At 37.2% G+C, this 23,206-nt stretch overlaps 1 protein-coding gene across 2 annotated transcripts in view; it reads right to left on the bottom strand.

Moving 5' to 3' along the window:
- LOC106072044 (uncharacterized) overlaps nt 1–18,096 on the bottom strand; it is a 47,732-nt gene extending 29,636 nt beyond the window's left edge. Inside the window, exons 1-2 of one of the 2 annotated variants that reach the window (XM_056027337.1) lie at nt 17,898–18,096; nt 2,362–2,474 (exon numbers count right to left, since the gene is read on the bottom strand). In XM_056027337.1, coding sequence (XP_055883312.1) covers nt 2,362–2,474; nt 17,898–17,901 — 117 coding nt within the window. In that variant the 5' untranslated portion in view covers nt 17,902–18,096. Of the gene's footprint in view, nt 1–2,361; nt 2,475–16,834; nt 17,303–17,897 lie in introns of those variants that run through there. The other variant, XM_056027338.1, reaches the window with a different exon arrangement.
- Nucleotides 18,097–23,206: the final 5,110 nt, after the last annotated feature.

Below are 23,206 nucleotides of genomic sequence, written 5' to 3'. Positions count from 1 at the left end.
AAGAAAGCGAGGGAGAAAACAAAATAGAAAAAAAGAGAAAGAGATGAAGAGAAAAAAAAGAGTGAGTGAAAAAAAAAGGAAAAAGAAAATGAGTGAGGGAAAGAGAGAGTGAAAGTGAGAGTGAGTTTGAGAGAGAAAGAAAAAGATACAGGACGACAATGAGAGATATCAAATAAGAAATAGAGAAAAGGAGATAGATAAAGAGAGAGAGAGAGAAACAAAAAGAAAGAAAGAGAGAAGGATTAAAAGAGAGAGAGAGAGAGAGAGAGAGCGCGAGGGAAAAGTGAGAAACAGAAGTAGAGATAGAGAAAGAGAGAGGGAAAGAGGGGTGAGAAAATGAGAGAGGTAGAGAGAAAAATAATGAGAAAGAGAGGAGATGATATTAGAAACACTGTAAAGATAATTGGAGAAATACTTAATTGGAGCAACTGGAGCTTTAATTCTCAAGCATTTTTTTTTATTTGAGTGACAATGAAACGCGGTCTAAACGTTGTTCGAATCCACAATAAATATGACAAGGGCCCTGATTCACATATCACAAATCCTCCCCCATGCCGTGGACAAAAAAAATACGAAAATTTAACCTATCTTTTACCTTGGATCTAGGACAAGTAAGATATTTTCATGGTCGAAACCGCAGCGGTTCAATGTATCGTCTACGATTCTTTAGTCGCAATTTCGATCCAATATGTTTTTAAAAGACGACATAATACAAAACTATGCACTTTAAATAATAGCTAAAAAAACAAAACAAGGATACTTCCTGTTCGCTTATAGGACTACATTTAATTCTACACATTTACACTTTTTTTTTAAACCTTGTGGATCTATTGTGGATGTGCAGTCTTTAGTATCTGAATTACTATTTTATTACAACTATCTTTTATTTAAAGGAACGTCTGTAAATTATAATAAAATAATAGATCTGGATGGATATGTTCTGTAGATCTTTTTTTTTTTTATATATATATATATCTGTTCTGGGGATAAAGCCTATCAAATTTCTCAACATTGACTTGAAAAGCCAAATAATTGTCAGAGATTGTAATAAGGACTTTTTTTTTTAGGGAGAGCCGGGTTTTATCATTGCGTTATAATCAAGCATCCCGTTTAGGTTTGACTGGTAGAGGAATAGAGAATCCTTGAAAGATGAATGAGAATAACATAGCTCTGGAAAGATGACGGCCATGGACCATTGAGTCGATAGTCCAGAGCGCCTACTAAACGTTGTACCAAAGAAACATAGCTATAATGAGAAAGGGGGGTGGAATTATGGTGGAAATAGATAATAGAATTCAATGGCTTAAATTAGGTTTTGGAAAAAAAGGGGGGGGGCGATATAACTTGGATTGCTCCAATTTAATGTAACAGAAACATAATTTACATGCCAAAAAGTATATTTGAGAAGCAACAAAACCCGGTTTGTTTCAGTGGAAACGAATAAAAGGAGGGGTCGGGGTTCCTGACAGAAACTATGTGCAAGAGTGAAAAGATGCGAAAGATGCAAATTTAAAAAAAAATAAAAAAGAGGGGGGTGTCCTACCTAGTTTTTGATAGTAGATGAGAAAAAAAAGGGTTATAAACAGGTCAATATAAGTCTTGTTTTCGAGTTTAGTGAGGAATGCAGTATTTCCCGCGGCTGCGCAGCCCCAGCTGTGACCTACATATTTTGCCACATCCAGGGCAAGCATAACAGGTAAATAAAAAAGCAATATATACACAGGGAACAAATCAAAGGGCGTAGCCGGTGTTGAATAGTGGTTATGAAATATAACTAATAAGGTAGAATTACGTTGAATTTACACAACAGGAATTAGTTGAACACAAATTAGATTTAAAAAATACGATTTAAAAAAGAAAGGTGCTGATCCAATATTAAAATCTAGTACAGAGCGCTAAATGAAAAGAGAGTTATACAAACAAGGTCGGCTTTGGGCCACTGCAACCTATGCGACCGCAGTGGGCCCCGCACATTCATATGCCCCGCACTAATTCAAGTTGTAAATTATTAAATTAAACCATTATAACTTATATATAATAAAAGAATTTCGGCGGCCTCCTGATTTTCCAGGGCCTCCTGGAAATCAACTGAAATTATTAAAATCTCCTAAAAACTCATTTTCTAGTCTTGTCCCTACCCAGACTAGGCCCCGCGCATTCCGTTTCACATAGGGCCCCGCAGTTGTTAGGATCGGCCCTGTATACAAATCTAGAAAATGCTTTTTTTAATACCAGCAACAGATAAATCCAAAAGCGTTGCTAAACGCTAGATTAAAAGCGGAAACGCTTAAGTCGTACTATGCTATGCATATTTGACAATTACTACGAGGTAACATGGGAAATAAAAGCTGCGTCTGTTACCTGAAGTCTGTACTTGTAATAGTCTGTTTCGCCGCCACCCACGTCGTCCAAGGCTGGGGCTGCTCTTGTTGACGACATGCTCCTGGTCACGTGACTTTTTTTTAGCGGCACACCTGGAACAGTACAAACAAACAAACACATTGGTACAAACTATTCTAAAATAAAAGCGAAGTTGTAGAAGAAGCATTGAATGAAGTGTTATCCTATACCTACCCAAACAAGTGTTAGTATTCACTTGACTACTGGCCAATGCTATCTTTACCTCAAGCAAATGATCAGATCTAGAGATGGGAATCGAACACATTTTTCAAAGTTCAGGTTCGGTTTGGTTTGATCAGATTGGCAGAATTTAAGTCATTGGTTAACATGCATGACTAGATTGAACTAGGGACACGTCTAGGATGTACGTAATCATCATTTTTGAAGTAGCGTCTGTAGATCTCCTATAGCAGAAAATGTATACGGAGAACTGCCTGTTCTGGTAACCACTGCGCGGTTCATCTCATATATAGGATTACTGATCTGAATCCTCCGACTTGTAAAATGAGAACGAAGAATAAGATAAGATATGTCATTTAAAAAATAATATGCGGGTGGAGATTTCAAAGATCTTTATCACAGATCGCAATACCAGTAACTATCAATTGGACGCACACCTTTGTACAAATTATTCCACAGTTGAGTAAAAGTTTAATGAATGTCCAGGTTAGGATAAAATATGCGCGTGGAATGCTTCCACACGTGCTTATTTGAACGTGATACAGTTTTAGATGTTGAATACAGTTTAGATTTCACTTATATAATAGGACAATGATAATTAACTTTTTATTATAGTCAATTTTAACGTAAAGTTATCAATACAGAACGTTTTGCTTGATAAGTATTATTATTATTAATTTTTACTAGATTATTAGCCTACACTAGCTAAAAAAAAGGGCAATAACTCGATAAAAGTGATGCAATGAGAAACGACAACCAAGAAGTCTATGAACGAGCTCGAAGACGAAGCACGAGATCTCCTCAAGAGTGAATTAAAGAGCGGCCGCTCCACTTACCATCCCACACGCCGCTTCTGCTTACATGCCAGCAACTACGACGAAATGTGTTCGTAGACTTAATTAGGGTAGTCGCTAGTCGGAGACAACATTACATGTTTTCCAAATATTATTGTAAGTTTCTAAGACAAATTATCGCCCTCTAGTCAAATCTCTTAAAGATGGGTAGATATAATAAACAAATGCACTTTACAAAAGCAAATGTAATCGATTCTCACTTCTGCTCACTCCATCACGTGATCAACGATGTGGAAACGAAGTTCTTCTACACAAGAGGTAAAATCATTATTGTTAGCTGTGGAGCCTGCTTGAAAAAAACAACAACACACACACACTATTGGGAAAGGGTGGCGCTATAGTTCAACAGTTGAAAGTCTGTTAACAGTACTAGTGTCATACATATTTCTGTTTGCAAACTAATAATAATAATAATAATAAATAAACCCAAAAAAAAAAATACGCACAGTCTGGATAGCAATGCTAGTTGTAAGACGCAGTATAGGACCGGAAGCGGTCTTGGCAGTAGTGAGGCCAAACTATTACCCAAAATATTATGCAACGAGCTTTGTTCGTAATTGATAGATATTGAAGATTTTCATACATAGCGGAAAAAAAACTATTTAAAAAAAAAAGCCAGCTTTTTGGTGTATCCGGTGTCCAAAATAAAGGAAGTGCTGTTCAGATCGTTTTTCAAAATGTCAATGATACTATTTGTGGCACTTTTTAGCACTGCGGAATCAAATATTTAGAGCTCTACAAAAAAAAATTAGTTCAATGAGAAGGGAGCATCAAACGTTCTCTAATAAAAAAAACTTATTTCAAAACAAACGGCCAACTAACCAGTGATAAAACGTGAGATACGAAGATCAAGTGGCACACCTTGAGATATTGTAAACATTCTAGCTCAATTCTATTTTATTTAGTTGACAAAAAAAAAGTTCAATTTAGCGTCCTTGACATTGTTAAGTTTATCGTGAACATCTCCACTACAGCAATAGCTCTCCGAAAGGCTTGAACAATATTGTTGAATGGAGGAGGGGGGGTCCTTGAGGACTAAGGGCATGGACTTGGTCTAAATTGTGCAATGTGCCATAAAATCTATATCTAAATCTCAACAAAGCCATCACATTATATTTCAGTTTATAGCGTATGGGTACGGTACATTAACAAGGTTACAAAGACAGTTTGTATGGATACACAAACTCAAAATCGGCCCCGAAGTGGTCCACCCAGGCAGGTAAAACGTCAGGTTTCAATATTTTCAGAAAGAATATCAAAATGAAAATATATCGAATGCAAATGACGGAAAAGAATGGAGAAAAAAAGGTTGACAGATCTTGTGTGGTACCCCAACGGTCCAGCAGACCAAGGGATAGGTGAAAGGTGAAGTTAGACGTGAACCTGGCCTGACTTCATATAATGACTATCTAATTGATCTATTTGTTTTGTAAAGAGTCAATCTCTTATTCAAGGCCTCAAGGATAAAAAAACGTTTCCGTAAAAAAAAAAATCCTTTAGTTAAGTGTTCTATAGTATATAGCGCATGGCAGTTCACGCGATAATATGAAAAATTACTAATTAAATGATGTTTTAAATTATGTTCCACTTCTATGCATATTAAATAGATTTTTTCTCTTTCAAAAAAAAGTAAACAGTTTTTTGTAATTATATTAGTTAGTATGACAGAACTTACTTACGTAGCAATACATTTGTAAAAAAAATTTTTTAAGCAAAAATTCTAAAACAGTTTGCATAACTGTGTAAGAGAATATGGTATATGGAAATCTCCCTTATACCCGTGTTTATTACTATTAATAGTGAATAGTTGTAAAAATGGTGTATTTCTATGAAAAAACTACTTGCATAGTAGATTTTAAAAATTATTAAGTTTTCGCTTTCAGAAAAAAAAAAGTAGCCTTTGCATCAGAACTTTGAATGGTCTAAAATATCATGATGTCGGATGTTCAATATCTTTTCTAGTTTACGAGATCTAGACGGGACGGTCGGACAGACAGACTATCCACAAAAACCTAATAGCGTCTATTCCCCTTTCGGGGGCCGCTAACAATTGAATGGTGGGCGCCGCCATTCGCCTTTCCCAAAGCCGCCACTTATAAGTATATATACTTCTTGTATTACGTAGATCAGTAGTGTCCAGTACAGTCCAGACTAAGGCCCACGGGATCTTTCCGATCAGTGACATTGTATTGCCAGACCTCTAGAAACTTTTGCCCTCAACGAGCGCAGTACTTATAAGGATCTGTCTGTATAAATAATTCTCTACGTCGCCAAACCATGCGGGACACCACGCACGCACGCCGACTCTCTAACCCTCCTCCCGATGTAAACACACTATGATTGGACAGGCTACATGAGACTCTATATGGGGGATATTAAATATACGAACATGCAATTATTAATAAGCTTCTTGAGCCATTGAATTCACCTTATAATAGTAGGTCTATATCTATTATAATAGTATCTAGATTCTAGATCTAGATCTAAATATATGTATGCCTACGAGCAAATGTTTTTATTAAAACAATGGATTTAGGTCGATTAGCTATTTTGATAGCTCCATTCATACTATTTTTACATTCACGCATTCGCTTTCTTATAACACTATTATTTAGTTTAATTGTTTCTACAAAAAAAAACTCTCAGTAACTACATCGACACTGATACGCAAATTAAGACCCGCGAGTCGCGGGTAATATATGGCTAGTAGATTCTATTTTACTAGAAGATTTCTTTGCAGGGCTAGACACAGATATAGGGAATGTATGTGGGGATGGGGTGTGTGTGTTAATCGCCACTTTCATAGTCCATGTTTACTGAAGCCAAAAGCTAAAAATTAAGTTGTTTCATTATGTTAGTTTTGATAAATGTTGAAAATTGAAAGATTGAGTTATAAAACCTGGTCTGTTGATAGAAAATTTTTAATGGGATCTCAGAGATTAATCATTTGTAGACAGAGAGAATAAGACGTTAATCCTTGTTCATCTTTGAGCGTGGTGGCTGAGGGAGTGGCTTCTGAACCGAAGGGTCTTTGGTGCGATTCTCGTTGAATACTGGGATTTTGAACTTGGTTTTTTTAGGTAGCCTCCTGAGTCCAGCCAACTCTAATGGGTACCTGACATTAGTTGGGTAAAGTTGTGTTGGAAACTTCTAAAACAGGTCGGACATAGAAACATGACATTTACATCAACTGTCCTATAGATCGCAATGTCCGAAAGGGTTACTTTACTTTTACCACTTCATCAATAGGTTAACTGAGTGGCTGAGGGGTAAAGCGCTTGGCTTCCGAACCGGGGTCCCGGGATCAAATCCTGGTGAAGACTGGGATTTTTAATTTCGGGATCTTTGAGTCCACCCAGATCTAATGGGTACCTGACATTAGCTGGTGAAAAGTAAAGGCGGTTGGTCGTTGTGCTGGCCACATGACACAGTCGTTAACTGTAGGCCACAGAAACAGGTGACCATTACATTATCAGACCTACAGAGTATAGACCACAAAGTCTGAAAGGTTCAAACAAAAAGTAGAGGGCGGGTATAAGATAAATCTAATTACATTTTATCAACTGAAAAATTATTAGGTGATGATATCACAGATTTCAAGTCACGAGAGTATTAATGAGTCACATGAGTATTACAGAAATGTTATAGTACTCTCTGTTGTGGTACCAGGTAAAGGTTATTTAATAGAAGAGTGAGAGAGGGAGAGACGAGGGAGAGACGAGGGTATTATTATTCCAGACTCATAGTGGCACCCTCGGTGGAAACGAGGGGGTGAGGAAATGGATAGGTTAACAGAGTAAAGAAACCGTAACCTCTAGTGGACTCCCACATTACTGTCTACATTGCACGTGGTCAAGAGGAAAGAATATCTTACTATCCCTGTCCCATTCGCTACGCTGTTCCTCACGGGAGTAGCACGATGTGAGGGCCTTCTTGTGGTTAGTGGCGGTACTGTGTAGAGGTAGGAAGCAATTCCTCGTGCGATTACTCGTGCGTCTTAGCTTCTGGCCACGCAGCAAGGTAAACCGGACTTTGCTTAAGGAGTCGACAGTTGAGACCCACAATAAACGGAAGCGGTTAAATGATCGACTAGTAGATGAGGAACGTCTGGTCAGAATGGTCGGTAAAAAGCCAATCTCTCTGTCTTTTGGGTAAAATTCTTTCCTTTTGTCAAATCTCTCAAGGATCTTTATTAAGGTCTTTTTTGACAATTTTTACTTCTGGGGTTCAATTAAATGACAAGAACAAATATACTGCAGATCCTCAGATCAGGAACGCCTTTGCTAAGTCGTATATTAAGATGCTATCAGGCAACTTTACAATGAAACATGCACGTGGTACGTCTGCAACTATCTGGCAACCCTACCGCACTACATCATGTATACTCCAAACCAAAAAAAAAATTCATTTTGTAATAGAGAAAAATATAAATCAATTTTACATCTTAAATCCCAGCCGCATGTGCAGTCTTTACGTCAGTCTACAGCCGTAACAAGTGTCTGTAACGCTGTGCATGTATCAGAAGAAAGTATTGCGCAATCTATGCATACAACTATTGGCGCCAAAAATAATTGTCGCTTGGGTTTTGTGACCTGCGGTTAGTAGAAAACTCGAACTAGTGACATTCCGTTCTGTTTGTTCAGCGGCGTAGAGTCTATGTTGCATTTTCATTACAGTTTAGTTATTTTTATACAAAGTCTATATTAACTCACTCTGTCTCTCTGACAGGATTCCTTTACAAGTTTTTTTTTCATCCACTTTCCAATCTTAAATCAAGCTGCAAGTTAAAACTTTGCACAATTATTCATTTTTAGTGGTAAAGCGATTAACATCTGAACCGGAGGATATCGGTTTCGAATCCTGATGAAGACTCGGATTCTTAAATTCGGGATCTTGAGGGCGCCTCTGAGTCCACCCAACTCTAAAGGCTACCTTAGCTGGGAAAAAAGTAAAGGCGGATGGTTGTTGTGCTGGCATGACTCTCTCTTTAACCGTGGGTCACAGATAGAGATGACCTTTACATCATCTGCTCTATAGACCACAAGGTCTGAAAGGGGAGCTTTTTACTTTACTTTTACTAATGAATAAGTGCAAGTAATTAACTCTTTGTATTATATTTTAACAAACAAACAAGAAACCAACAGGCAAGTTTTATGGGGACAGTTGACTTTGGATGGGGTGAAACCATTAGTCAGTCTGACCTGGTGATGCTAACGCTTACGACGCCTCTGTATCTAACCCTACAATGTTACATCTATGCTAACTCCTTGTCAAAAAAGCAATGCACACGACACGAGAACGTTTAAGGTTACAAAGGTCTCAATAGACCCCCGATGTGGTCGACTCAGGCAGGTGAAATAATCTATGAATTAAAAACTATCAAAAGCCAAAATCTTATCTCCGAAAATACAAAAGGAAGACAAGGAAACTCATCCCTCTGGTTAAAATTTCTGAACTGTAAACATGTAATGACACCGCACTGAAAGTGCATTAGTATGAAACACTGCTTATTAAATGATGTAAATTAAATTCGACTTAAATAATTTTTTTTTTACTTTTAAATAAAACTAAACATTCGAAATATAAGTAGCTCTTATAACAAAACACACTTAATCTAGTAAAACATTTTATAAGTAAGTTACTAATTTAAAAGAAATTTTTCACAACTATACACTAAAAGGACTTTCCTTAGTAATATAGTCTCCCGTGTTTTTTTTTTTTTCTATTAATGGTGAATAGTTGTAAAAATTGTGCGTTTTTATGAAAAAATGCTTGCATAGTTATTTCAAAAATAAAATGATTTGCTTTCAGAAAAGAAAAAAAGTAGCCATTGCATCAGAACTTTGAAATATCTAAAATATCATAATGTCTTATTTTCAATATCTTTTCTAGTTTCTGTTATGTAAACGGGACGTACAGACGGACAGACAGATCACACAAAGCAAGTAGCGGCCATTCCCCTTTCGGGGACCGCTAAAATGAGGACACTGCACATGAATTGGTGTAGTTTCACTAAGGTTTCATTGAGCGCATAATTCGTTGAGTGTGTTTGCAAGTTAAATATTTTATTATCTATGCCCCCCAAAACATACAGGTAAATGATGAAATGAATCGCCTTGACGTTCAGAAAATACTTCATCCGACTTTAATCGTGTCAAACATCAACATGACGTTTTACCTTACATTTATATTACATCATGATTTGATACACAAACTAGACATTGATTTCACCGCGCTATGACATGTCTAACGTTCTCTGGCGGTATGACGTTCCAAGGCGTAGTTGAGTACCGCCATGTTTTTTTTTTAAATAGATTAGGTTATCCTGACCTTATCGAACCAGGTCTTCGCGTCACAACAGCAGAGAAAAAAGGGTTGCCCAGATGTGGCTTCCAATGTTATCTTTTAAGTGCTCGGGCCAGCTGATATTGGGTGTATCTTGATTTTATACATATGATAGCATGGGATAGGATGCGTTTATTTTTTTTTTTTTTTTGTAGTATTGATCTCTTTCGACCCAAATATATTTTATGGCTCTAAACTACTTGTCTGTGACCTATTCACATTTCATACTCAGACAATTGACATATCTCAGAAGTATTTTAATGAGAACCATGGAGAATATTAAGTCTTTTTTTTTTATTAATTTGTATACTTATGAGCACCAAGTGATGTGGTGAGCTACAGTGTGTGAATGTTTGTTTAGCATTCACGTTTCAGAAACAAACTAGTCTAAACATTTTCTTAAATTAGTTATCCTAAAAATGTTTTAAATATTTATTTACATAGCTCGTTTGGATTTTAATTTTTTAAACTTACAACAAAGCTTATATCAACTCACGCTGTCTGTCTGGTAAAAGGTTTGAACATGTTTTATTCTCCCACTTCCCATTATCGGATTAAGTGAAACTTTTGCGCAGTTATTCATTGTACCCGACAAAACATGAATCAATAAAAAAAAAATAATTAACCAATTAGTTAATTAATTATAGGTAATTAATGAATTTGTTTGATATCGAAATAAGGGAATATATGCTACTTAATGAGAGACGTGGATATATGTATGGCTTTAATCCCTTTATCACGTTTTGTCACGTTTTTTCTCCCACTTCTCATTCTCGGTTCAAGTTGAAATTTCGCTTAATTATTCATAGTCGATGACAATACATCAAGCAATAAAAAAATGTAGCCATTTAGTTAATCAATTAGTACTAATTAAACCCTGCCATCTTAAGTTACAGCAGACGTAACTAGCGGTTCTTTCCCTTAGATAAGCTTTTTTTTTTTTTTTAAGTATTCTTTTTTCTTTTGCTTATTTGCATATTTTTTCGACTGAGTAGCATGAACCTAATTATTAATCTAAGTAAGTGTTCTTGAGTTTGAATCCCGATGTAAACTAGGAATTGTTTTATTTGACTCTATCTGAATTGTGCCTGCTAATGGCAGCTCGGAGACCACCCAGATACAACCTCTATGCGTGTATTCAGAAAAGAGATTTGACCACAGCGCAATAGGACATGCTACGGGAGCATAGAATTTCGACGACAGGCATAGTCGACGAAAATTGAACTTAAACCATCCAACGTCAGACAACGGCTATGTCTTCGGTGGATGGGGAAAAATATGTAGACCACAGCTAGGACTTCATAGGTACGCTAAATACTTCACTCCTCCTTTACCTTTTCTCTCAATGACAAGCCGTATTACCAATAAGATGACAAATACATACACTGACTTGACATTTTCTAATCGAGCTCTCGGATCGAATTCAAAAAGGTATGGTCCATTGATACAACAAATGGTCTATCAAATAAAGATTGTTTACATGTCGATTTTATTACTCTTTAGTCAACTTCCAACAACATAGAGCTTCTGAGTTTAGATAGTAATAATAACAATAATAAAATTCCTCAATGGATACTGATAAGGAGACTAGGGGCCTATATTATGCCAGAGAATGAATATTCGTTCGTTTCTAACATAATAATAGTAATAATAATAATAATAATAATCTACCGAGGGGATAATGACATCTGACATCGCAGATACATTCAAGGCCCTTATCATTCCTAGAAGATTCTCGTCGCATGTCAGAGGGTGGTTCTGCTGCAGACCTGCCACATCACCAGAAAATTCCTCAGTGGAAACTGATAAAGTGACTACAATGAATTTTGTTTCTCTTTAACGTAACTCAACCCTGGAAGTGCCAGAGAATGAATACTTGTTCTTTTTTAACATAATAATAATAATAATAATATTAATAAACCGATTACTTATTATATTGAGATAGACATATTTTGAATGATAAATGGGTTTTAATCGTTTATCGCTTTAAAAAAAAAGAAAAGAAAAAACCAGCTACCATCATTGACATCGCCGTACCACTATCCCATAATAAAAGGAAAACTGAAAAACAAAGAAAATATGGGAACCTAAGCTTGGAAATTAAGCGGTTATGGAAGTTGTCTAAAATAATATACCTTGTTGTTATATCAACAGAGAGGATAATGACATCTGACCTCACAGATATAGTTAAGGCCCTTAACATTCCTAAGAAGATTCTCGTTGCCTCTCAGAGGGCAGTACTGCTGCAGACCTGCCACATCACCAGAAAATTCCTCAGTGGAAACTGATAAAGGGACTACAATGAATTTTGTTTCTCTTTAGCGAAACTCAACCCTTAAAGCGCCAGAGAATGAATACTTGTTCGTTTCTAACATAATAATAATCGAGACCAAAAATTTAGGAAAAGTGCAGTATTTCACGTCACAAGGCAGGCCCAGTTGCAACCTACAAAATTTGCCAAAAGCGATACTGACAAAACAGAATGCCCAGATTTTATTATATTGTTACAAATGAACAGTGATAGGTAGAGGTCAACGTATGACCCCGGCGAGATGACACAGCAGCTAGTGTTCCCTGGAATCTACATGTACAAACAAAGACAGGATGTGACGTGTCCTCACGTGTTGTTCCAGGGGACGAATAGATCTAAGTAGAGGGACAGTTACTAATGAACAGTGACAGATAAAGGTCACTACGTGTGACCCCGACTTGATGACACTGCAGCGAGTGTTTTCTGGAATCTACGTGTATAAATAAAGACAGGATGTGAAGTTTCCTGACATGTTATTTCAGAGGATACTAGCCGTGTTTGTGCAACTTTGGACAAGCGATTAGGGACTCTATATAAGCCAGAGAGTTAATGTGAAAGTCAGTCGTATGGAGTCGTGAGTGAGCCGTTACAGTCGAGACAGACTATGTAAGACGTGTGCGACTCTGTGGAAGAGAAATGTGTACGACTCGATGCAAGTTAACTAGGGTAGAGTTAACTGGAGTGGACTACTGTCGTTAAAGTCTATACAGCGAACTACAGTGGACTTGAGCCGTTACAGTCGATACAGTCGATGTAAGACGTGTGCGGCTCTGATTCGGTAGACTGGAGTACGACTTGGTTCAGCTTTGGGAGACCTGGAGCGACACTGGGAAGTGTGTCGTTGGTCTGTTCTGTGGAATACGGCTCGAGGAAAGTTGAGAAGAGATGAATTGCAACGAAGTGAAGAGATGAATTGCAACGAAGTATAGCTAACTGTAAACTGACAGATATTGTACAGTCTTCTACGCTACATGTTACAGTAACGAATTGTTAGAGTTAATAGTCATTAAAGTTATATGAAACTGAAAGTTTAGTCGTCAAGTTCTTTGCTGTGTTTTTATTTGTGTGCCAACTAATACATCTAGCCAGAAAATTCAGAAATACGTAACAATTGGTGTCAGAAGTGGGATATTTCTGGCTAGAATGTATTCCACCAAACTTCTTAATGAACTTGACATGAAAGAACTTAGACAAGAGCTTCGAGAAAGGGGTCTACAGCTAAACGGAAATAAGGAAACGCTAACAGTACGTCTCAGACGACAAGCCCTGTTGGAGGAAGATGAGAATCCGGACACTTGCCAATTTGAAATCAAACCTGATACGATGGAGCTCCTGAGAACTTTGCAATACAAAATGAACTCGGTGAACGAGAGCATTAAGGAGATAGAATCAGAAATCAACACCCGATTTTCTTCATTTAACCAGTTGACCAAAGCCATGAATGAGAATGAACAAATAGCTACCACGCCCAACAAGACAGAAGAACAAATAAAAGATCAAACGAGAATCATGATTAATGAGCTGCTGAACACCCAGCAGTATCAGATTGAGTCGACTGATGAAAGAGCTACACCATTGATGAACAGTGAACAATTGTCCAACCAAGAATGTGGCGATACAGACAATTACGATAGGCATGCTGGTGATGGTTGTGCTGTCTGTGACTGTGATAGCAAACCAAACGAATGTGGCCCACAAGAAATGAAAAGAGACGGTAGCTATTACTATTTCAACAAAAAGCAGAATGAGACCGCTGAAGAAACAATAGAAGAGACCTATAGTTTGACCGAAGCTTTAGCTATAGATATACCTGATATGAGTACCTCAACTAGCCAAACAGATCAAGACAACGTTGGGTCTGCGTCCAAGCCTGTTGCTGTGGGCCTTAAAGACTTCTGTCTATCTGCCATTGTCTACGAGAGGAACTCGAAGCTGGATTATTGCACCCATGCGTTTGACAAGAACTGTACGTACGTAGCTATGCAAGAAGACTGTGAATGCCAAGAAATACACCAACAAGCTCTAGACTTAACAGAAGCTTGTACAGCTATCAAGGTAGGCGTGAGAAGCCCTGGTGATAGTCAAGGAATTACAATAGAAACTGATGCTGAAGTTGATGGACCTTTGCACGTTGAATGTTATCAACCTGCCCCACAGTCGAGTCCTCCAGACTCGGATGAAGGTGATGACGTGTTTGACACCTTGCCTTCAAATGGACTTGCAGCTCATTCGCAAAGCACCCATCGAAGAATAATTCTGAAGCAACTTGTTAGATCAACAGTCTTGATGACTACAGCTATGAAATGCAATGCCTTCCTATGTGCTAAGTCGCTGCCATCAGCATTGATCGACAGGAAAGCAAGACAACGACAACGACATCAACGCAACCAAAGAAATATCAAATTGAGGAGGCGGAGAAAGCGACATATGCAGAGTGCAACGTGGATGGCTCCAACAAGATCAAGATACAAATCCACCCCTTCTCCCACTGATAGACCCCCACCTGCATTTATGAAACTCCATAGCCCATGTTGTTAGAAAACAAGCCCACCACTTCTCCCACTGATAGACCCCCACCTGCACTGATGAAACTCCACAGCCATGTTTTTAGAAAGATTCTGTCCGGGACCATAAACCAAAGAAGAAAACCTTACGAATCAGTTGAAAGTGTGAAGCCACTAAAGAATAATCTAAGAACATTCATGAGAATAGGTTTGATGAAGTATAACAGAGGTTTTAGAAGAATGATAATCAAGTCAGAAGCAAGAAGGACAGAACTAGTGTAAGATGCCAGAACTGTGAATTGAGTAGCCATCTGAGATAGAACTGTACAAATAACACTATACGAGAAGATCAATCCAACAGGCATTGTACAAAACAAAAGTCAGTTGCTGTTGTAAGAAGAACATGTGAATATTGCTGTACTGTTATGAACCTTGTCATCTCTGAAGAAGCTCTGTAAAAAGATGCTTGAAAATGTAAAACTCAGCCAGTGAAGCACGAACTCGTTAGAATGCTGTTGAATTTTCTCGACAAGAGTGCCCAATGTCGTCATCTGAAGGTCGATGTTTCCATACCAAGATTGATGAAAACACTTGTGAGGAACCTCTGAAAAATGAGGATTTGGCTCCCATTCTTCTATGGAAAGAAGATGGACAACTGCCAGATTGATAGAACATCTCTGAGAAGGGGGCAACCACCAAAGCATCCTACTTGATCGTCGATCGATTTCATCAGTATCGTGATGAAGTAGAATCTGTTCGGGACGAACAGATCTAAGAAGGGGGCAGTGTTACAAATGAACAGTGATAGGTAGAGGTCAACGTATGACCCCGGCGAGATGACACAGCAGCTAGTGTTCCCTGGAATCTACATGTACAAACAAAGACAGGATGTGACGTGTCCTCACGTGTTGTTCCAGGGGACGAATAGATCTAAGTAGAGGGACAGTTACTAATGAACAGTGACAGATAAAGGTCACTACGTGTGACCCCGACTTGATGACACTGCAGCGAGTGTTTTCTGGAATCTACGTGTATAAATAAAGACAGGATGTGAAGTTTCCTGACATGTTATTTCAGAGGATACTAGCCGTGTTTGTGCAACTTTGGACAAGCGATTAGGGACTCTATATAAGCCAGAGAGTTAATGTGAAAGTCAGTCGTATGGAGTCGTGAGTGAGCCGTTACAGTCGAGACAGACTATGTAAGACGTGTGCGACTCTGTGGAAGAGAAATGTGTACGACTCGATGCAAGTTAACTAGGGTAGAGTTAACTGGAGTGGACTACTGTCGTTAAAGTCTATACAGCGAACTACAGTGGACTTGAGCCGTTACAGTCGATACAGTCGATGTAAGACGTGTGCGGCTCTGATTCGGTAGACTGGAGTACGACTTGGTTCAGCTTTGGGAGACCTGGAGCGACACTGGGAAGTGTGTCGTTGGTCTGTTCTGTGGAATACGGCTCGAGGAAAGTTGAGAAGAGATGAATTGCAACGAAGTGAAGAGATGAATTGCAACGAAGTATAGCTAACTGTAAACTGACAGATATTGTACAGTCTTCTACGCTACATGTTACAGTAACGAATTGTTAGAGTTAATAGTCATTAAAGTTATATGAAACTGAAAGTTTAGTCGTCAAGTTCTTTGCTGTGTTTTTATTTGTGTGCCAACTAATACATCTAGCCAGAAAATTCAGAAATACGTAACAATATAGTAAATTTAACAACTTACGAAATATACAAGTCTTTTTTTTTTTTTTGTTAGCAAGAAAAATTCCTTCAAATATATAGAGATGAATCTGGTTTAACAAGATGCAAATGAGAAAACCATTGGTTAAAATTAAAGAAAAAAAAAGCTTTTTAAAAAATGTTTAAAAAGTTCATCAGACTTTAATTACTTAATATACTGCATATGTTATTAGGCGGATCGTTAGACCTAGTCCCGAGGAGTTCATAAAAGTTGATGATTAAGGACTAATTAATTATGTTGTAAATATCCAGAGCAGGCTGGAACTCGTTACAACTAGGACAATATTATTGATAAACTTTATCGGATGGAGTAAATTTAACAAATTTAAAATGAAAATGTTAAGGCGGTGCAAACAAATTAATTGATTTTAATGATTCGAAGGTGCATGTACATTTTATTATGACGCTTATGTTTTAATGTATACATTTTATGTTGAATAATTCTTAAATGTAATAATAACGAAACGTAGGCGGAAAAGGATATAAATTACTTACAAAATTTGGAATCGAGACTACGACTCAAAACAAAAAACCAAAATTCTAAATTTTCTTCCTCAATAATCCATGTTAAAACTGCTCACAAAGCTTCTGTAGGTGAGCATGTGAGCAGATCAGCCTGGTCTCGATTTAGATCTATGTGTGTTTTAAGTAAGGCAGATGGTGTGTTGTATACTAGATGGTGTGTGCAGTATTTCACACTTGACTAGGCAAACCCAGTTGCGGCCTACACATATGTAGACAAAGCCGTTGTCTGTCAGAGGACTAAGTTCTCTTTACGTCTTTTGCGCCTGTCTTCTACAGAGACATTCCTTTGAGTCTCATATGTGTAGTCAGCATCCTTCGTGAGAGCTCTCTACGCTGTAGAACCCAGATCATAGGAATAGAGTGATGTAGGCCTACGATTACATTGAAGACCACTGTTGAGTAGACTTGGTAAAACAAATATACATTTACATTTGGAGTGAAACCTTTTTTTTTAAATGAAACACATTTACATTTCACTTCATTTTAACTATGTCTATTGACACTGCCCCCCTCCCCTCTAGGCTTGGTGGATTACGTTTGAGAGGAGAGTATCTGTCGTGAATGTGTGTTACAGCTGTGTTGGTTAAAGTCACTAAGGAGAAATGCATTGACTGAAGTTACTGAAAGCTGATTAACGATGAACCTGCTGAGAAAGAGAGAGAGAGAGAGAGAGAGAGAGAATGTTAAGAAGTAGGCCTATTTAAGCCAAAAAGTTTGAAACTGTATCTACGTGTGTGTGCGTTCACTGTGTATTTAGTTGAGGATAAGTAAAACATTTTTTTTACCTACCCATATCTCATTAGATTTCTTTCTGTCATTGGAGACATTAAATGTTGTAATCTCTAATTAACATGCACTATTAGATGAACACATGGTTACATGTAGGACGTAATTATCTTCTTTTTGGAAGGAACGTCTGCAATTTATTTGATAAGGAAAATCTTTTTTTTTTTTGTAATTATTATTATTTAAATAAAAGCCTTTGTGTGTGTGTGTTTAGTTGATGATAAGTCAAATATTTTTTTTTACCTACCCATAATTCAAAAGATTTATTCCTTTCGTTGAAGACTTTAGCATAGTCTGGACTATCAGATTAATGAATCCACTGTCTAAGGAAAAACATCATAATTCTATGTGTTTTTGTTATTAAATAAATTCAGTTATGTTAATTGAAAGTTTTGAAACTGTATATTTTTGTTTCGGTAAAATAGTAGTCAATATTGTTCCCTTAGACACACACACAAACAGGCAGAGAGAGAGAGAGAGAGAGGGAGAGAGAGAGAGAGAGAGACTAAGCCTGGATACGTTTCCCAACTGACTGAGCTCACGACATTGTTTACTTATAGTTGCTGTCAAACGTGTTCCATACATCACACAAGAAATAAAAAAAAAAACACTTCGTTCTTTTTCTTATCTTCTTTTCTCTAACTCTCCCTAGCGCTCTCTCTCTATCTCTCTCTCTCTCTCTCTCTCTCTCGTTCTTAACACTTTTATTCAACTCCAACTGCGTTGAAAAGACACTTACAAAAGGAGAATGCAACAAAGAAAAACAAAGAGAGAGAGAGAGAGATAGGGCGAAAAAGATAGATTTTCATCAGTAAAGGAAGAGAGAGAGAGAGAGAGAGAGAGGAGGGGGGGGGAGAGAAAGGTGAAAGATTCTTTCAAGCAATAAAAATGAAACAAAATCTTTAACTCATTTTTCTTTCACTGACTGGAACAGGGATCTTCCTTTAATAATAAAAATCCAGAAGAAAACTTTGAGATGGATTTAAACTGTTGAATAGCCTACTACTGGGGCAACCAACGTGTGCAACTAACGCCCCCACACCTTTCAACTTGACATAGTTTACTGTTAGTAGTAGTGCAAAATAACTGACAGTCTATCTACATTAGGAGAAAACCTAGCACACATTCTGAGATAAACTTTAAAATAAAACAGAAGTGAAGTGAACCCTAACTCTATTCTTTTGTTTCATTTAGATAATAAATATTTTCTTAAAACTGGCATACAATTAAATCAACGGAAGCAACAACTGAGTGCGTAGTATCAAGAAAAAGAAGACCCTTCAAGCCTACTAAACAAGTTTTCTCCCTTGGACAAATGCCACAGCCCCACAGTAGCTTCTAAATGGAAATTTCCATAGAGAGGTAATGGTTGAGCCATATTAAATTGAGTTCATTGTTCATGAAAGATGGCGCTATAGGTCAGTTACTTTTGCAAATACTCAAAGTGCCGTTTCCCTTAAGCTGACCCCAAAAGCAAATTTTCCACTTGGAAGAAAATGATGTATCATCATCGATGTCTCTCTCATACCCGAGGATATAAGCCTTCGGAGACAAAAAAAAAATTGATAAATTTTCACTTGAACTTAGACGAAAAGCCCACTTTCATCCAGAATGATGATAATCACAATTTCTTCTTTGATTTATCTGCCGGAGAGGCTCCGTTAATTATATTAGCTATTAGAACACACGATGTTGGGATATCTCAACATGCATCCCTCTAGATTCTCCAACCAAGGCGTGATCATAAGCTGAGCCTATTTTTGCACTGTGGACAAAGTTTTGAGGGTTTGGGTTGCACAGCGGCAGAATTTGACTCACAGGCTGTAGCTTGGGCAGGCTGTATAATACCAATAAGTGCCTGCTGACCGTCTGTTGCTTCTTAAATTGTGTTGCATTAAAATGGAATGTGTGTGTGTGTTTATGTGGTGACGGCAGGAAGATGTTTGCGATTGGTTGTGAATGATGCAAGATAGGTGGCATTGTCGTCAGCGGGCTTAAGACAGACGACTCCAGAACGTGAGACTGAAAGGTTGTGTTATTTAATAAGTTAGATTTTGTTAAAAAATAATATTACTTAAGTCTAGTGCATTTATTTTATCTCAATATCAACTTCAAAGAAAAGTTATGTTTAGTTTTGTTCGCAAGGAAGTTATTCAAGTTATTTGAAGCTCTATTAGTTCAGATCTAATACGCCTACAACGATTTAGCTGTCTACCTGCAGTTTGGTGCTACAAGTCAACGGCCGTTAACAGCATGCACAGGCCAACTTAACAGGTTGATTGGTTTTATTTTTAATGACTTCCCAGCTCGGGACATAGGGGTTGTGCGATAGGCAAACAGCTTGTCCATGAAAAAATATACTGTTACAGAAACCATAGCAAAAACACTAAACATAGTCAGAGGCGAGAGTAGAGCTCCACAAAGGAGACTTATAAAGCTACTAGATGAAGCCGGAAAGAGCCGGGAAGCCATTAAAAAACTAGCAAGAGACCGTGGAGAGTGGCACGTTTTTTACTGAGGCCCTATGTTCCACGAGGAGCTCAAAGGAAAGATAATGATGATGATGATGACATATAATAAACATGGTCCCATTCCCCTTTCCTCCATATGACTACAAATTAGTCACGCTTCCTGTTATACTAAAATGACCTGCACGAAATGTTAATCTTTATGAACTACTATCTGTGACCTTAGATTTAGATACTTGACAGAGTCACAAACACATTTTTTTAAAGCAAAGTTCAAATAATTACAAATCTCTGATAAATGGATTCCGGAAGGACCCACTACACCAAACTTTTCTTTCAAGGCTAAAACAGAAAGGTATAAAAAAAAAACAAAAAAACAATGAATCTTTATCTGAACAAAAAATTACCTGCGGCTGCCAGACCCTCCAATTTAATTTACGTCAAGGATTTTGACTGCTGTGAACGACTATTTGCATGGCTGTATATTTTTGTCTTAAAAAGAAATGTTTACTATAATAAAAACTTATTCATAAACATAGTGTATAATTTTCAGCATAAATATTCACTAATTATCATGATGTAATTAGAACCTGCCATAGTCTGCTTCTGCATGTGGCTAAGTTAGGAAGCCCAAATGCTTTAGTTTACTTTTTCCCGTAAAACTGTTTAAGAGAAAAGCAAATATTATTTTGGCTAGGGAGAGCGAAGTTAAATGATTTTAAAACAGGACATTATTCGCAGATCTATTAACTAAAATCTCCTTGAGGACATAATGGGCTTAGCACTGGATGTCGGAGCCCTTTTTACATACTCACAGCGTGTCATCTATTTTGACGCCTACAGTAGATTTCCATAGTCCCATGTCCCATTTCAACGCGATTCTTTATTCGAATAATTTCTTGCGTCAGAAATGGCAAATTTGTGCTAAGTGCACTCATTCTGTTAGCGTCTTTTTTTTTTCGTTAAAAAAAAAGGCTCGCTAAACAAGAGGATGAATTTACAATTATCAGCCCATTACAAACTACATGTATACTGCCTCTAATGTCTCTCATATTTCAGCTTCGGCTAGTCCCACCCCTTCTTAATTTTGATTTTTTTAAAAGCTACAATTTCATTGTACACTCAAGGAGAATGAGTTTCTGAAGCTCAGAAATGCAAGAAAACTCATCACGGTTAAAAGACTCAGACTCCATAGTAGCTGACTATTGGGGCGGTGAACGTATTTTTTGTTTGGGGTACATTAATGTTACTAGTAAAATAATTGAGAAACAATGATATAATGTTAAGCCATTTCCGTCAAGTCTATGAGTATTTCAAGCCTGATCAAGGAAGCATATATTCAGTCTGTTTCTAATTTTAATATTCTTACGTTTTATGAGTTGTTATAAGTATGAAGAAAATGTCATAAACTACGAGTTTAAAAACAGATCATTTTAGTGTTAGTCAAACAGATGGAGAAATGTTGATAGGGAAACGGGGGGAGGGGGCAGGGCGAAATGGCTATTCGGGCAATTGCCCGGTGGGTCGGTACCCAAATGGACCGGTACCCAAATGGGCAGGTAGGACAACCGAAAAGATCACTATGACAGGTATAGAATTATTTTAAAATTCTCTTATAAAAGTAACTCTTCGAGCGTCCTGTTTAAAACAAAATAATTCATTGACTCGACAGTGTAATACGAATTTAATCTTAACACATTTTTCCATTTTTTTCGAATTAATGTAATAGTCTACATCCTTATACTGTGCTACTTGTAGGCTTCATCCTTATAGGGCCTACACACTTAGAGATTAAAAACCAACATATAAGGCCTTTAATATTTCATATAAAGATATAGAATCCACCGTTAGCATGTGCACAGTTATCGATACATTATCAAACTTAATGATTGTGAGGACAAATAGGCCTATCTTATCTTATATAATACAGACATTATTTCAAAAAAAAGAACATGATTACGTCCTACGCGTCATGCATTTAGTCATGCATATTAACCAATGACCTAAATTCTGCTAAGTCACTGGTTTTCCATGCTCTAATAGCACTAGGGAAGAAGGAGTATTTGTACAAATTTGTCCTAGCATATGGAACGAGGAATGTGCCTTTGTATTTGTGTCTTTCTGAGTATTTTATTAGATTTTGTTTTGTATTTGAAGATTAAGGTTCAGTGTTTTATGTATAATTGCTACTTTACTTTTGAGTCTTCTAACCTGAAGGCTTTCTAAATTAAGTGATTTTTACTACAGGTGTTACTCTAGTCAAATGTGAATATTCGTTTGTTATGAATCTCACTGGTCTATTTTGTGTCTGTTTCAGTTTCTTAATGTTTTCTTGAGTTGAGGGTCCCAAACAGAGGATGCATATTACATTATTGGCCTAACCAAGGTTAAATAACATTTTAATTTTATGTTCTTATTTGATTTAGGTTAGAAATTTCTTTTAATAAACCCTAATGCTTTGTTTGATTTTTTTTGATAGTTTCATCAATTATAGTTTTTCATTTATTATAACAGCTAGCTAAGTATTTTGCGTTTTTAGTCTGTGTTACTGGTTTGCCATAAATAAGATAAGTAGAATTAATTAGTTTTAGTTTTTTTTTATGTTACACTTAATAACTGACTTTTTTTTTTGGGTGGAAAGACATGCTCCAATTTGATTCCCATTTCTGTAATTCATCTAGAATAGATGTCCATCATATGATATACAGTAGGTCTATATGGGCCGAATTGTATAGAAATGCTCCGGCCGATTTTGACACCCAGTCCGCCCCTGCGGGGGGGGGGGGGGGGTGACAACCTAAGCTTACCTAGCTTACCGTGTGACACCACCCCTAGTGATGCCACTGAAGAATGGAAGACCTTTGTTAGAAAAACAAAATAATGTGAAGGCCTAATCTGAATAAGCCTGCTTAAATTCATGTTTATCTACTAGGCCTAAGCTCCCTAGCTATGGTCTATAGGTAGCTAGGCCTACTATAGGTCTATACTAGGAGAAAGACATCCTTTAACCTTTCTATTTTATATCTTTGGGTAGGCTATAACTAATCCAATTTGTATGTAGAATTTATGATACTTTTATTTTGATTTT

Source organism: Biomphalaria glabrata, chromosome 4 (assembly GCF_947242115.1).
Source record: "Biomphalaria glabrata chromosome 4, xgBioGlab47.1, whole genome shotgun sequence".
Classification (NCBI taxonomy): domain Eukaryota; kingdom Metazoa; phylum Mollusca; class Gastropoda; family Planorbidae; genus Biomphalaria; species Biomphalaria glabrata.
This window is presented reverse-complemented; position numbering and strand designations above follow the sequence as displayed.